Source organism: Lotus japonicus, chromosome 5 (genome assembly GCF_012489685.1).
Source record: "Lotus japonicus ecotype B-129 chromosome 5, LjGifu_v1.2".
Taxonomy (NCBI): Eukaryota; Viridiplantae; Streptophyta; class Magnoliopsida; order Fabales; family Fabaceae; genus Lotus; species Lotus japonicus.
The window spans coordinates 1,112,887-1,130,323 of NC_080045.1; the positions used below are offsets into that span (position 1 = coordinate 1,112,887).

Here is a 17,437-nt window from a genome sequence, read left to right on the forward strand (position 1 = left end):
GAATTAGCGGAAAAACTAAAAGAAGGAATGTTGGCGGAAGCACAGAACTGTTTGCAAGCATCAGCCGTAAATCAAAGTTTGCCAATTTTTCTCAATTCAGAAGGACATTTCCCTGGAGAGGGAAGGACCAAACCCAAAACCAAGCCTAAACAGGCCAAAACCCAAAAAGCCAAAATAGAAATAGAAAGCACAGTGGGACCTCTATTTATTATTCCATGGTTGATAGAGTGGTAGATATAGAAACTAATATTTTATTTGTTTTTTATTATTATTTATCTTGTCATTTTAATAATTTCAATTGAGTAGAAAAAGTTGTTGCTGACTCAATTGAGTATAAATTATATTTTTAATTTATTGTAATTCTTAATAGTGATAAGAAAATAAGAATCAAAATTAATAAGAGAGATAAAAATAAAATACACATTATAGAGTTAGATTATTAGTTTTAATCCTATCAAAAATATTATTAGTTTTAATAAAATCTGAAAGATTATAGACCTTACCGACAGCAAGTGCCATGTCAGTCCATGTTCTGTGGATCAAGTGGCCGTTTATGATGGTAAAGATTGGCCACTGGTTTTAATGCACCTTTATTATTGCATTGTGTCATCATCACAATAATAGCATATACAGTTCCTTCTCTTTCCTTTCTACTTTCTTCTTTCCCAGGCTCAGAAAGTGAGTTGAGTTCACTAATCCACAACAAGTGAGTATTTGTTGAGCACGTTAAGTTTGGAAGGTTCCACTTTGGATAAACTTTCTTTTCTTTTTTTTCTTTTCTTTTCCACATTTTGTACAAATATACTTTCAGGTGGTGGTACTGTTATTTTGACCAAGATATTCAAGATGGGTATTTTGAGTACCATAGCTAGTTTTTTGGGATTTGGAATGGGAACTTCACTTGGACTGGTGATTGGCTACTATTTTTTCATATACTTCCAACCAACACATGTCAAGGTTAGTTTCTTCAATCTCTCATTTTTCTATGTTAGGATTCAGGTTAAGCTTAACTCTACCAAAAAAACTAGCTCGTAAAACAATCCTCACTTCCAAGCTAGCTTTTTGTGTGGAGTTAGGTCTAATCTGAATTCCAAATCTCTAAACTGTTTTCTTAGTTACTGTTTCTTAAAAAATTTGGACTGCACATGTAAACTTTGAACTTTATATCCTTTTCATCCTGCTTTTGTTTGCTTTGCTGAATTATGATTTACTGCATAAGTAGCTGTTACTATTATCTTGTGTTAAGCTAACATTTTCTGGTCTTTACCTTTTGAAGATTGTCCATTCCTTCTTCTTTAGCATTTTGGAATGAGAAATAAAATTGTGTTCTTTCTGTTTTATTAATTTCTTGAAGAGTTATAAGCTGATTCCAACTGAGTAATTTAACATTGTGAGTAGAAAGAGTTGTGTTCCCTTTTAGTTATTGTCTTACTCTTCATGCTTGATTTCAGGATCAAACAGTTCAACCTTTGGCCGAGCAAGATTCTAAAACTCTGCAACAGTTGATTCCTGAGATACCCTCTTGGATTAAAAATCCAGACTATGATCGCGTAGGTTATTACATGGAAAATTAAAAGTGTTTATCTTGGGAACCAGAAATGCATTATAGGTTCTACACAAACTTAATAATATTTTCTCATTTGCAGCTTGATTGGCTTAATAAATTTATTGAGCATATGTGGCCTTATCTAAACAAGGTATGTGCATTTTTTATTATTGATGTTAGAAATTGTTCCTATGGAATCAATGAGACAGTGTAGTGTTAGTGGCTTAGTGCAACTATTTTGGGTAGCAAAAATCATCGTGCCAAAAATTCAATCTTCATAGGCAATTTGCAAGACTGCAAGGGAGATAGCAAAGCCCATCATAGCTGAACAAATTCCAAAGTACAAAATTGATTCAGTTGAATTTGAAGAACTCAACTTGGGTTCTCTTCCACCAACTTTTCAAGGTTGATCTCTCTCTCTCTCTCTCTCTCTCGCACACACACACACACACACACACACACACATTGAACTACTGATTAATGTTTATGTTCATCTGAATATATATCAGGAATGAAAGTCTATAGTACTGATGAAAAGGAGTTGATTATGGAACCATTGATGAAGTTGGCTGGGAATCCTAACATTATAGTTGCAATTAAAGCATTTGGGCTGAAAGCCACAGTTCAGGTATTACATCAGTGACTTCATGAACTTTTGAAGAACAGAACAAAAAATGTGTGGTTTAATATGAAGGGTATTTATGTTTTTAAACAATTGCAGGTTGTTGATCTGCAAGTATTTGCTGCTCCACGTATAACTCTGAAGCCTTTAGTTCCCAGTTTTCCTTGCTTTGCCAATATTTATGTGTCTCTCATGGAAAAGGTGTGTATGATGTCAAACTCCTTAATGACTAATTTCCATTGTACTTTTAGTGAGGGCAAAGTTGTGTTTGGATACCAATTGAGTGCAACATGAACAGATTTTCTACCCAATCAATATGTGTTTAGATACTATTTTAGTGCAATGTGAATGAACTTTCTACCCAATCAAGCTATGTTTGGATATACGTTGGCACCAGTGCAAAGGAACGTCAGCACTCACTTCGAAATAAAAACTGAACAAAAGATTCATTGGCACCAGTGTTTGAATTTCATAGCCATTGTGTTTGGATATACGTTGGCACCGGTGTTTGAATTTCACAGTCATTCACATTGCACTAAACAGGTATCCAAACACACAGTAACAAGAGATTCATTCACTTTTTGTCTTGAAATGGCTGTGAAATTCTATTTGCGCTAATGCAAAGGAATATCCAAACATAGCCAAAGATCCATGACATCTTGGGGACTCTTTATCACTGAAATAGTGAGCAAAAGAATAACTTCACATAGTGTTCTTAAACACACAATCCTATTTAATGTATGTTGCATACAAATTGACCAACATGAATAGACTTTCATCATAATTCATAAGAAGAGTTTCATTCACCTTTTATCTTGAAATGCATGCTAATGTTTGATTACACTGGTACTAATAGATATCTTGTGCGTATATATAGCTTGTGACTACATCCATGTCCCACCTTCCTGCATCCATCTCTGTAGTTATGTTCTTCTCTTTCCCTCTTCTTCTTCCCCTTTATTGTCACTTTGATTCATTGATTGCAGCCGCATGTTGATTTTGGACTAAAACTGCTTGGAGCTGATGCAATGTCTATTCCTGGTGTATACAGGATTGTCCAGGTAGCATATAGCACTTTCATCATGTCCTCTAAATTTTTGTGACTAGACATTATTTTGATTGTAAGGTTTTAATATTGATTTCTTCTTCTCACTTCATTTCCTTTCAGGAACTTATAAAAGACCAGGTTGCAAAAATGTATTTGTGGCCCAAGGCCCTTGCGGTGCCCATAATGGATCCAACAAAGTATGTATAATATTTCTTCCTTTCATTAGTTTATAACATTAGGTGAATTTTAGAGTAGCTAATGTCACTTGGTTTTTCAGGGCCATGAAAGTGCCAGTTGGAATCCTTCATGTGAAGGTTCTCAGAGCAGTGAAGCTTAGAAAGAAAGATTTAATGGGGGCATCAGATCCTTATGTGAAATTTAAACTAACAGATGATAAACTTCCTTCAAAGAAAACCACTGTCAAATACAAGAATTTGAATCCAGAATGGAATGAGGAATTTAACTTGGTCGTTAAAGATCCAGAATCTCAAGTCTTAGAGCTAAGTATTTATGACTGGGAGCAGGTAAGTATCTTCAGATGCAATTCTAGATTAAAATTGGATGTCAATATCCTTTAGGACAATTTATATTTCCGATTGAATTTTTCTCTCCGCACTAATCAAATTTTGACCGTCATTTAAAACTATCATGTAAATTTGTACCAATGGGTGATTGGTTCAAGTGGTACATGTTTGATTCCCCTTAAACAAGATCTCAGGTTCAAGTCTTGTGGATAGAAAAAAAAACTCCCACTGGGAGAGCTAGTTCGACCAGGATGTGGATGTTTCCAACTCGAATAAGATTGTCTCATGTGAAAGATACTTGTCTTACACACACAAAATCATGTAAATTCGTAACTTTCTCACTCATGTCTTTCTTTGTGGCAATATTTCATTAGTGGGACAGGAAACTGTGACAATATTGGGGACAGGAGATCTTGATCCTATATTTCATTGCATAATTTCCTCTTACATATTTTCAAGCATGTTCTTTACATTCTTTTGTCTATATTGGCAGCCATTCAAGCATGTTTTTTACTTTCATTGCATAACAGTTTCCTCTTACAAATTTTCAAGCATGTTTATACTTTCTTTTGTCTAGATTGGCAAGAATGAGAGGATGGGTATGAATGTCATACCATTGAAAGAGCTTACACCTGATGAACCAAAAGTAGTGACTCTTAATTTACTCAAGACAATGGACCCTAAGGATCCTGAGAATGAGAAGTCACGTGGCCAGCTCATTGTTGAAGCTCTATACAAACCTTTTAAGGGAGATGAGTTACCTCAAAATGCTCAAGACTCCAATGGAATAGAAAAGGCACCTGAAGGAACACCTGCTAGTGGTGGTTTGCTTGTAATTACCATCCATGAAGCTGAAGATGTTGAAGGAAAACACCACACAAATCCTTATGCAAGACTGATATTTAAAGGAGAGGAGAGAAAAACCAAGGTACAATATAAGCTCATTCTGATTTTATTTATGTCATAACCAACTATCCAAAAAGCTTAAACTGTTGGGTGAAGACACATGCATAATTTTAGATTCTATTTCTAACACGAGCCTCACACAAGAGTCCATTAGGCTTGAAGCATGAGAATGCAAATATCCACCTACTTTTAACGGAAGTTTAATTATTTTCAAAGAAGTGCTAACAATACACTCCACATGATTGGTAAATTTTTTAAAAAGTCAATACATTTGCTTCAATTTTTGAAAAATGTATTCAAATTTTAAAAAAATAGACCAATTACTAAAAGTGTTTCTAAAAAATGTGTTAAAAAGAGTGTGTTGCTAGAATTTCTGTTTTTTTATTAGAAGGATAGGTGCAACAGTGATTGAACTTTAAACTTCTTTCCTCATACAGATTCTGAAACAATTCATGTCTAAAAGTTTATATGATACTGTCAGAATGTCAGGGTCAGAGGAAAAGTGGATCAAATGAAATAGTCCCATTAAAATGGTAGATGAAAACTTCCAAAAACTTCAGAGGAGCCATAAAAATGTTATTTCTCTATAATTTTATGAATAACTTTATTTTCCATACAGTCCAATGAAATAAGACTTGACTGCTATCATTATTATTAGAAATCATAAACCTTCAATTAATGGTTGAGTCCACAAAAGCCATTACTTGGAGTTGGAAAGAACCATTATCCCCACCAGTGCCACTATTTGTTAATGACACGTCTACTAAGACAATTACTATGAGAACCTCTTCACTGCATATGTTGTTTTTAAATTTGAATTTAGCTTGACCTTTCTGTAAAAACCATACAGCATGTAAAGAAAAATAGAGACCCGAGATGGGATGAAACATTTCAATTTATGTTGGAGGAACCCCCCACCAATGAGAGGCTATATGTTGAAGTGCAAAGTGCCTCTTCAAAGTTGGGCCTATTGCATCCTAAGGTAATGATAATCTTACACCACTTTCATGAGACTAGATGGAATGGATTTTCTACAATATATGAAACTAGAGATCCATGGTTTTCATCTTATCTTGATCCTGAATCAAATTTTTCCACTTCAGTTTTTATACATTTTCCTTCACTTCAATTGAGGATGATAATTTCTGTTTTTTGACCTTGTATCTTCTTCTAATCAGGAACCTCTGGGCTATGTGGATATAAATTTATCTGATGTTGTTAACAACAAAAGAACCAACGAGAAATATCATCTTATTGACTCAAAAAATGGAAGGATTCAAATTGAGCTTCAGTGGAGAACTCCCTGATGATGGCTAATACCAGTTCAAAATTCCCAGCATACATAGTTTTTGTAAAGCGCCGATTCTGATGAGATTTCAATGCAAGCTCTCAAATTTGGCTCTCTATGTCGGATCAAATAAAATATTGGAGCTGAAGATTTGTTGGATAAACAACATCAATAGCTGTGTCGAGTGATGTTCCCATAGATTGTTGTCTTTGCTATGTTCAAGTTCTGTTCTCAGTTGGTGTGAGTTATTTATTAGCATTAAGGCTATGCTTGAATTAATGGAATAAAATGGAATGGAATAGAATGAAACACAATGGAATGGAGTGAAACGGAATTGATTAAATAGTTCATCCTCCTGCTTGCATACATCATGATGGAATGCGACAGTTAGCTTAAATAGATTTTAGGCTCAGGGTTGTCGTGTGAGTCGATAGAGATAGTCAAGCGATTACTTGAGGAATGGACTATGTTCCTCAATGCTGATTCCTAAGGCGCTTCAAAAAACTCTTAGGGCCGTTAGGTGCGACATATAGTATAAGGCCTGATAGTATAAGACCTGATAGTATTAGGTCTGATAGTATAAGCCCTGATAACTTTCTTGTACTATCCAGCATTTGACCATACTCTGTATAATTTACCATATCGTTTAAATTAATGCAATTTTATGTTTAATGAAGTATTGAATAATGATATATAATAAAAATCAAATATGGAGGTGATTATAACGGTGGTGGAGGTGGTGATGGAAGTGGTGGTAGGTTGGTGGTGGTGGTGGCAATGGTGGTAGGTTGGTGTTGGTGGCGGTGGTAGTGACAGTGGAGATAGGTTGGTGGTGGTGGTGGCAGCGATGGTGGTTGTGGTGGTGGCGATGATAGGGTGGTGGTGGTGGTGGTAAGGCGGTGGCGGCTACGGTGGAGGGTGGAGGCAATGGTGGTGGTGGCGGCGATAGGGTGGTGGTTATGGTGTCGGTGGTGGCAATAGAGTGGTGACGACGATTATGGTGGTGGTGGTGGCGGTGGTGGCGGTGGTGACAACGATGGTGGTTGTGGTGTTGGCGACGATAGGGTGGTGGTGGTGGTGGTAAGGCGGTGGAGGCGACGGTGGAGGGTGGAGGCAATGGTGGTGGTGGTGGCGATAGGGTGGTGGTTGTGGTGTCGGTGGTGGCGGTGGTGGCAATAGAGTGGTGGCGGTGATTATGGTGGTGGTGGCGATAGGGTTGTGGTGGCGGCGATTATGGTGGTGGTGGCGGTAGGGCGGTGGTGGTGGTGGCGGCAACACCAGTGGTGACGGTAGGGCGGTGATCGGGTGGTGGCGGCAACACCGGTGGCGGTGGTGGTGCCAATGGTGGTGTGAGTTGGTAGCAATGGAGGGTGGTGGTGATGGTGACTTATACGTCAGAACCTTATCATGTCTTATCCATCACTCACATGATGGATTAAATAATACGTCATTTTAACGTATCAGAAGACTTTGATGGATAAGCTTATACAATACAATGTCATCACCAAACAATGGATAAACTCATAATGTATTGTATAAGCTTATACTATCATGCCTAATACGGCATGTCAAACGAGAGGTTAAAGACGAGGTAAGTGATTGATACTAAGGTAACCGTTAAAATAATGGAATGGACATTGGGTACTGAGTTTTTATTGATTAAAGGCAAAAAAACACTTGAGTTTTACGATGCTGATTTGAACATTGGAAACTTCTGATTTGTACTAAAATTCCTTCCTTTCTGTCACGATTCTTCAACTTTTTGTTTTTTATTGAAAAAGTTTGAGGCCGAGATTCCAAAAGCAAAGCCCATTAGCCCAATATGATACAAACATGGGCTACACCAACCTAGTTTGAATGATTCAACATAACAAGAGATTCTGACAAAAAAAAAACAGAACAAGAGGGAGGCGTTACTCACTTACTCTTATTGGTGTCACCCCACATTTATCCATGTCACCCTTAAATTTATACAAAACGTATTACTGCTTTTTTTTTTTCATCCAAAATATGTGTGGACAACACTCTATGAATCTTCCCCAAATTTATGTCGGTAAATGCTATGGTGTCACCCAAAAAAGTGGATGCACCGGTGTCACCTATAAAAAAACTTTCATAAAAAGGGGGACATTGTATGTAAACTAATTTTATACCATAGATATATTAATTAAATATTTAAACTGTTTAGATTAAATCTATAGATTTACTAAATTGCCCCGCCATTCATTAAAAAAAAAAAGTCCCTCTTCTTCCTGGTGGAGAGTTTGTGCTGCGCCGGCAACCCAACTTCTCCAGCCCCAACACCAATCCAATATCTCTGTCTTAGCATATATTTTATTTATTGGAGAGAATTTTGATTCCTTCTATTACCCATTTCAAACCCTAACATGTGGAAGAATATGGGTATCTCGATATCAGCTTGTGGCGGATTTTGTCTCACACTCTCACCCAAATCCCCGCCCACATCAAGTGCCTCATTCGCCGCCGCTGTCGCACTGTGCTCGCCGTGAGGCTCCACTCAGACGCCATTCGCCACCGATAGAAGATCGCTCACGGGTTCCTCACGACTGGTACATGCACAGAACCACCGCGTTCTGCTCTGTAGTGGAATCGCCGGTGTGCTACATGCACGGAGCACCGGTTCTTTCCTTCCTCTTCCACAGCAATTATTCCAGATTCGTGCTTCATTTTTTATTCCCGATCTCCTCTATATTTTGCCTTTTTTTTCTAATGTTCAGATCTAGAAAATGGTGATCGACAGTTTGAGATCAAACAACTATACTAACATGTTAGCACCCATATGGAACTTCACGAATGATGATTGTTTGCCTTATTAATAACCATATCCATATCTCAATCCGGATCTGTTTTCTCTATGGCTGGATTTTATTTTAGTTGATTTTCATTTTTCAATGTTGTATGGGTTCTAGATCAATGACTACTGGGTTTTATTTTTTTGTCAAATTTGATTTTTCTACCAGTGGCTTACTCGCTTTGGTTCCAATCACTCTTCTCTACTTCTGTTACATGACATTGTTGATTTTCATTATGCTGTCTGGGTTCTAGTTCATCTTCATCTTTCACATACTGAAGGTTATAAACCGCCAGAAATGCTATAGGGATAAATTAGTAATCTGACTTATAAATAACAGGGGACACCGGTGCATCCACTTTTTTGGGTGACACCATAGCATTTACCATTAATGTCCTAGATTCGGGCCCCAAATGAGACTATCATTGGGTGAAAATTATCATTCATACTCAATATTGAAAAGATCACAGAAACACAAAGAGAGAGAGGCTGAATTGTGTTTTTAAAAATTTCACAAAACTTTAAGTTAGGTAGAATATGTAAATGAAAATTCTTTTCAAAAGCTTTCAAAAGGTAGTTTACTTGCTTACTCATTATTATTTTCTCGAAATGAGAAAATATATATAATAATAATGAGGAAACCGATAAGATATACGCCCAAACAACCTCAACACGGGATCAAAAACCCATCTGGTCAAGGCTGACAACCCCTGCTTACTCATTATAGTAGGGGGTTGCATGTGCGGGAATAGAACAAGTAAGAAAACAAGTAAAGGATTAAGAGAAATGCATGAAGAACAAAATCTTTGTTCACCCCTAATCATGGGCTACTTCTAATCTTTGGCTACCACTAAGATTATCCATTAACTCAACAAGTATTATTCAACACTGTTTTCTTACCTTTTTAAAGTCTCTTTTAGCTCTACAACTTTCTCAGAAAATATAAATAAGAGATTAATTTCTATGCACCGACGGTGTAAATAAGTTTTACACCATCATTCAATCACATCCTTCCATTTTGTTAGCTCACAATTAATTTTGAATTTAATAATATCTGAAATAGAAAATGGAAGGTTGTGATTGAATGATAGTGTAAAATTTTTTACACTGTCGGTGCATAGAAATTAATAAACTGTTAAGTGTTCTCCTTAAGAAATAATAGAGAACACGATGCGTGCATATTATAACTATTATGTTTTTATGTAAGTGTGCGAGTTTAAACTTAGACATAAGCTTTTAAAAAATAAATAAATGTATAAATATAAACACTTAAAAGGAATTATTTACGCGTAAAAATAAGTACATAGGTTAATTTTCAATCTTATTTTTCATTGAACAATATACACAATGAGCTTTCAAAAGAAAAACAATATACTCAATGAAATAAAATATGTGTAATGTGGTATTTACATAAGATTTTAGTATATTTTAGAAATTAATGTAGTTTTGAGTATATTAATTTATCCATATGATAGAATTGAGGGTGAAGGGAAGAGAAGATTAAGATTATTCTAGTTCTAGGAGAGGGGATTGAAATTGATGTCCAATGTCTCGTCTTGTCAATGGTCCCATCATTTCCGAACAACTTCTGGCGTCGCACGTGTTAATGCCTCAAACCGAAACCAACCTACGAACCCAATTTTGAAGAAGAAGAAAAACAAAACCCCAAATCGACACCCTCAATTGCCTGCCTCAAACCCAATTTCAATTCGAACACACACACCTCACAGACAAACTCAACCTCCAAGCTGCATAACAACAAACCTCAATTGCTAGGGTTTCTTCTGTTTGATTCATTCACCTCACAAGGTAACTGAATTTCCTTATCACTCCCTTTCTTTCAAGTTTCAATTCCTCTCTTTCGCTATCTCGCAACGTTTTCATTATCATAACTTGCGTCGTGTTAACTGAATTAATTTCCTTTGCATTTCAATACTACACACCTCTCAATTTTCTATTCTTTTAGGGGTTTTTCCATTTCTTCTACTTTTAGGGTTTTGCAGTAGCTGCACCTGTGCTTTGGATTTTGTATCATGCTCTTACTCTTGCTTGAAATTTCAGGATTGTGTATGCCTTGTGGTTTCACTTTCAGACTGATTTTTTCTTAATCATGATTTCATGGTCTTAATTTGATTTAATTACTTTTTACCTGCCCATCAAGTGACTGCCAATCTTATTGCCATAGATTGAGGTTCTAGATGACGAACAAAAATGGTGCGCTAAGTCGATGTACTGGCATAAAGGCATGTTTGTCTTTTATGTAAATGCATAGAAAGTTTGCAAGTTCATGTTATATGTGAATTTTGAAACCAATAGGTATTTCCTTGCATAGAAACATATGCAGACTTACTTTTCCTTTGCCAATTATAGGTTTCGGCACCATCCAAACTGCTAATTTGTATCACATATCTATATCTATTGGAATATAACAGAGAATCACTACAGTTTTCTATGTGACATCTTCAGAGAACTTGGTTTTCTCTGTATATTTACTTTATGATAGAGGGCAGCCAAATGCTAGTAACTTAATACCATTACCATTACCATTGGAAACTAGACTCGTAGGATCTGCACACTATACTTATATAATGGGCCAGAGTAGTTGATATTTTTATGAAATGATTCGTATTGGTGAATCTGCTAGTATTGTAGTTCACAGTTAATTAAGAAAAACTATTTTATTCTGGTCTATTGCTTCAGGACAAAAAAAGCATTGATCATGTAGGCATATGAACTTGGTTCCAAGGACTGGGATTTGTTTGATATTTTGCACATGCTATTGGGAGGGAATAATTTGTTTGTTCTGAACACTGGAGTGCTCTTTTCGTATCTCATTTTGTGGCCATTATTCTTGACTTCGGATCTTTATGTTTTCTTTTTTGGTATATCTTTTTCCTATATGATATTCTTTGAGACTTTAATTGAGGGTCTTACATCAATGTGTCAATTGTGATTCTGCTGTACTGTTGATTTATTTATGGTGTTCTAAGATTGTCAGCAATGGCTCTAATGCTATTTGTAGTTGGCCAGTTGCAAAAAATTTACTGAGACTAAAAACTTGGTGCATTTTTTTTGAAGATATCCTTATTCTTGCTGTACTTGATTTTTTTATGCTGTGTTTTTTTTTTCTTAAATCTGTGGGAAGATCCTCAAATACTTTTGGAATATTTAACTGTTTGTTCAGAATATTGTGCCAACATGCATATTAACTTTTTTATTATATTTTGCAGCACGTGTTGGTGCTGTACTTTTCCCTAAAATCCCAATAAATTTCTTAATGGAAGAAAAAAAAGCTCTGGCACGCCAAAAGGACAGCCTTGACACTTTGAGAAGGGCTATGTGAAGCATTATGACTCTTGAAGATTTCTTTACCTTGACTGAGATGAAAGATGGGCTCACAGCCCCTTCTCGAGTCGAGGAGTTGATCTCTGCAATGCAAAGGGAGCAAGATTCTGTTGTTAAGAATGCTGGTGATGCAACAAGGCAGTGGGCATCTGTTGCTAGCACTATTGCTGCTACAGAGAACAAAGATTGTCTTGATCTTTTTATTCAATTAGATGGACTTCGGTTTATCAATAGATGGTTAAATGATGCTCAAAATGTTGGTTTCAGTGCAAACGATGGCACCATTGAAGAGTCAATTACCGCAATGTTACGAGCAGTTGAAAAGCTGTATATAGACAGAGAGAAGTCAATTTCATCAGGAATCTGGGCAACTGTAAGTAACCTTCTTGGTCATCAGAGCTCTAAGGTTCAGGATAGAGCAAGAGTATTATATGACAACTGGAAAGGAGGTGGAAATGGAGATGCTGAATCTCAACATTCAGATATTGGTAGAATGAACGTGAGTGATAAGGTTGTTAGGGAGGAGTGCCACTTGTCTTCTGTGAAAGAAGCTGGCAATGATGATGATCATGCCTCACGAGTTGTTGGAGGTGAGGAGTCTCTATTGAGAAGCTCAGACAGTCAGTTACCAGAAAAGATTGCTAATGTGCAGATACATAATTCTGACAACGCATTCCAGTCCTCTCTAAGTTTGGATTGTGAAGATACCAAAGAGAAATCAAACCAACTTGCTATTGTTTTGGTTCCTACTCAAGAAATTACTCCCGTAGGTGAAGCTGGGATGACATCATCTGAGACCCATAACTTACCTGCTCCAAAGCAAGGCAGTTTCAAAGGACAACCAGATGATTTACAGTTAGGTGATTTATCCAAAAAGGAGATGGAAGATCAAAATGCTAATTGTCCTCCAGAAAAATTAAGGGCACCTCATATCTCTTTAGCTCTAATACAGCCTGATCCTGGACCTGTTTCTATTGGTGCTAGTGAAGCATCAATTAAGCCGGAATCTGATTTAGAACATAACATTAAAAGCAATGAGGATGGTGTTTGTCATAAAATAATTGTTTCTGATAGCGTGGGAATAACTGCATCTGATAGAATGAGTGAGGTGGGTGATGCCAAAGCTTTAAATTCTAGCAATCCGCAACCAGACAAAGCTACAGAAAACAATGATGGGTGTTGTTCTAATACAATGCAGGACTTGTCAATCAGTGGCATTAAGTTGGAAAAGCCCGAGGATTTACAGATGTCTTTCCTCGAAACAGAAGATGGCAGAGAAGTAAAGGAAGAAGGCAAGGGCCATGTTTCTAATAATGACAATGGCACCTCAAATGGTTCTGAATCTTTTAAACAAGGAAAAGGTCCTAGAAGCCCCAAGATTATTGACAAGAATTCTGACATAGAACTTGATTGTGGTATTGTTGATGCTCTAGAAGTTGCTCGACAAGTTGCTCAGGAAGTTGAGAGAGATGTCAAAGCAGTAAAGGAGGACAGCCATGTCTCTACTCAAGGTGACGATACCTCAAATGGTTCTGATTCTTTTAAACAGGGGGAAGGTCCCAAAAGCCCTGGCGTTGTTGACAAGAATTCTGACATGGAACTTGAGTATGGTATTGTTGATGCTTTAGAAGTTGCTCGACAAGTTGCTGAAGAAGTTGAGAGAGAAATCCAGAACTCTTCTTCAGAGAAAATCTCAGAAGGCGGGAACAGGCAAGCTGGCAGTTCAGATTCTGTAGGGAAAAATGATGAACTTGCTCGTGTCCTACCTGAGGAGGTATCATCCAGGCAAAGCAACCCTGCTGAGGCATGTTCTGAAGAGGAAGGGCATATGAGTGTTTTAGGTGATATTGAGGCTGAGCCAGAAGGCCCAGAATGCCTCCCTGACTTGGAGTCCTCGCAGGTGACTGAAGCAGCTCGAGATCCAGGAGGTAATTCAGAAAAAAGCCTCTGTACCTTTGATCTCAATGAAGAAGTTGGTTCTGATGACGTGGGTGTTTCTTCTAATGCAATGTCTACCACGCCAATACCTATTGTCTCTGCTTCAAGGACTGCACAAACTTCTGGGTTGCCAACAGCCCCTTTAAAGTTTGATGGAACACTTCAATGGAAAGGATCGGCTGCCACCAGTGCCTTTCGTCCTGCATCACCTCATGAAAATACGGAAAGTGAAAAGAATGTTTCTGTTGGTGGCAACTCTGATATTTCCAAGCAGAGGCAGGATTGCCTTGATATTGATCTAAATGTGGCTGAGGGTGAAGAAGAATTTGTAAAACAAATTGGTGAATCGCCAGGCCTTCCTTCTGGGCAATCATCAGTGGAACTTAGTCCTAAAAGATCAAGGAGGTTCGAGTTGGATCTAAACAGTGTTGGTGATGATGGTGATACCCAACCTTCGGATCAGAGGATGGAGGGGCAACTCTTATCAGGAAGAAATGGCTATTGGAGCCCATCACCTGCATCGTCATCATCGTCGATGCAGCCTTCAGTTCGAAACATTGATTTGAATGACAAACCGCTTTTTCAAACCGATTTAGTGGACAAAGCGCGGCCTACAAAGTCGTCTTCAAATGTTGAAACGTATGGACTTTCTAAATCAGATGCTCCTGTGATCTCAATTTTAGGTGCCAAGGTGGAAGTGGGTAGAAAAGAATTTGTTCCTCAAATTTGGTCTATACCAAATGGCAAGGCTATTATTGAGCCTGCAATGGATCTCACAATGTCTGGAGCAGGTGGTGTTTTAGGGCTGACCCCCACAGTACCCTACAATAATCATTCAACTGTTTTTGGATATAATCAACTGACATCAGCATCCCCCTTGTCTCTTTCATCAGCAAAGTATGGATCAGGTGGCACAATTCCATACATGGTTGACTCAAGAGGAGCTCCAATTGTGCCTCAAGTTGGTGCTGGTGTTGGACCTTCATCTTACACTCAGCCTCCATTTATTATGAGCATGACAGGGACACAACTTGGTTTAAATGGTGTTGGACCTTCACGTCCCAACTTTGATCTTAACTCTGGCTTGTTGATTGATGGTGGGAATAGAGATGCTTTGGCTACAAGGCCATTTTTCTTTCCTGCTCAGGGCAGAGCTATGGAGGAGCAGCATGTAAGGACCCTTCCACAATCCTCAAGTTCTTCAGGGGTTGGTGGGAAAAGAAAAGAACCAGACAGTAGCTGGGAAACCTATCCATTTAGCTACAAACATCAGCAACCTCCGTGGAAGTAGCTCTAACATGTGCTTTTGTCTCTTCTGATCTGTTTATAACACTACCTACCTACCTATTGATGCTTAGATTATTTACCTAAAATAGTCCTGAAGAGTAGGACAATCCATTGGAATCCGAAGAACCAGAACTAATAAAAGGTGGAGGATGATGGATGTAATATGATTCATTAGATTGATTGGCATGGGGGGAAATTTAGGATTTTTTTTCTGCAGTTTTATAGAAAGCCAGTACCAGCGCAGAAGGTTTGGTACATGTAATATGATTTGATTTTGTTGCAATGCCTCAGAAATGGTATATTATATGATTTTATTAGCTTAAATATGTGTTTTATTTAGCAAAAAAATTAAGAGGTGGAATGAATTCATTTTCCTCTACGGTTCTAAAGCCTAAGGGCTTGTTGCTTTAAAAATGTGTGAACAAAATATTATGTATCGGTGGCACTAAAGCCACCACCCCTTTTACCCACTCTCACCTTCCCCTTTTTTAATCCCACATTCATGATTGCTAAATGTATAATTTGTATTATGTAATCCTAAATGCGGCGTGTAATTGATTTTTTATATTTTTTATACATTCGGCAATTTATAAATGGAGAATGTTGGAATGTGAGAGTAGGGCTAGTATTTTTACTTTTTAGACATTCCTGCGGATTACTAAGCCATGGATCGAGATCTTAGGATCTAGCTAGATAAGACTTATCTTCTTCCTTCGGATTCGGCATACCCTTCTTCGTATTATTTATCCTTGTCTTCGTCTATGTCTACCAGATTAGATCCAATCAAAGTTGTTCGTCCCCCTTCTCGACGTTCTCGGAGGGTGGCTCTTCAATTGGTGTTCACTATTCTAGGGTCTTGGCACTAACAATGTACAGACTTTCACTTCGACTTAATCCTCAACTCGTGAATCTAACTATCTAAATATATTTGGATTCCTTTCTGATGCGCCTTATGTTTCCAAAAGGTAAAACTTTCCCCTTCCTCCAACCCTTCAAGCGCTTCTGGATGACCCTTCGTACCCGTGTTCAGAATTCTACCTCTGCGGATCTCCCCTCCTTCTCCGAAAGCTTTACTAATCAGACAGGGCAGTTTTTTACTTTCACTTCAGAATCTGGTACTCCCTCCGTTTCAATATAACTATCCACTTAGAGAAGATGCACACATATTAATAAATGTAATCAATTTTGTTAAATTTTTAAAACATGTCATTTGTTTCCCTATTTTACCTTTTATAATATAATTTTATTTCTCATCATTGGTTATTCTCATAGGGGCATTATATGTAAAAACATCAATTAATGCTCATTGAAATTCTAAGTGGACAGTTATTGTGAAGCAAACTTTTTCTCTCTAAGTGGACAGTTATTATGAAACAGAGGGAGTACTTCACTTGGGGTTAGGCTTTTCAACTGGGCCAAGGGGAGAATGAAAACTTTCACTTCGGAAGGAGGAATGGCAAGTAGAGTTCCCACTAGGCTATAAGGTCTTGTAGAACAATTACATTTATTAAAAAATATGGAATGAAGTTAATTAATGTATTAGTTTTTAAAATGTTAGACATAACATTTCATATTCACCCTCAATTAATATATAATAAATATAAGGGGTATACATGGAAAAAAGTATAAATATTTTTAAAATCAAGTAAGGGGTATGATGTCAATTGATTTTTTTTTCTCATCTCAATCGACCTTGATGTTAAAATCAAGACGCTCGCTAATTTTCTTCTTATATATTATTACGAAATGTATTTAATATGAAATTGACTCTTTATGTGATTCATATATATAAAAAAATCAAGACGCTCACTAATTTTCTTCATATATTTATATATTTATGTGTTTCATCCCTCACATAAATCAAGAATCCGCTCAAATTAAAATAATTTCACATTCTCAAATTTGCTTCATGAACCATATGGTTTTATATTTATGACAACAAACATATCCGTTTAAATGAGAAGCCCAATCCAATTGTGGGATTGAAATTTGACTTGATGGGCACCCTTGTAAACCGTGGTCCCTCCCATGACATTAAAATATTTGGAAACAGGTAGTGGCATCGCACGTGTCAGTGCCCAACCTACGAATCAGAAAAACTAGAAACCAAATCAGCACCAA

General features: G+C 37.2%; 2 protein-coding genes across 2 annotated transcripts; both read left to right on the plus strand.

Annotated features, from left to right (window-relative positions):
- The first annotated feature begins 551 nt into the window (after positions 1–551).
- LOC130718016 (synaptotagmin-2-like) lies at positions 552–6,610 on the plus strand. Its single transcript, XM_057568447.1, has 13 exons — positions 552–706; positions 812–957; positions 1,452–1,550; positions 1,647–1,697; positions 1,828–1,951; positions 2,056–2,174; positions 2,268–2,369; positions 3,155–3,229; positions 3,337–3,413; positions 3,494–3,740; positions 4,318–4,668; positions 5,497–5,628; positions 5,825–6,610. Exons 2-13 carry the CDS (start codon positions 847–849, stop codon positions 5,951–5,953), a joined length of 1,617 nt encoding a protein of 538 aa, XP_057424430.1. The 5' UTR covers positions 552–706; positions 812–846; the 3' UTR covers positions 5,954–6,610.
- Positions 6,611–10,249: 3,639 nt separating this feature from the next.
- LOC130718014 (uncharacterized) lies at positions 10,250–15,633 on the plus strand. Its single transcript, XM_057568445.1, has 2 exons — positions 10,250–10,555; positions 11,977–15,633. Exon 2 carries the CDS (start codon positions 12,096–12,098, stop codon positions 15,318–15,320), a length of 3,225 nt encoding a protein of 1,074 aa, XP_057424428.1. The 5' UTR covers positions 10,250–10,555; positions 11,977–12,095; the 3' UTR covers positions 15,321–15,633.
- Positions 15,634–17,437: the final 1,804 nt, after the last annotated feature.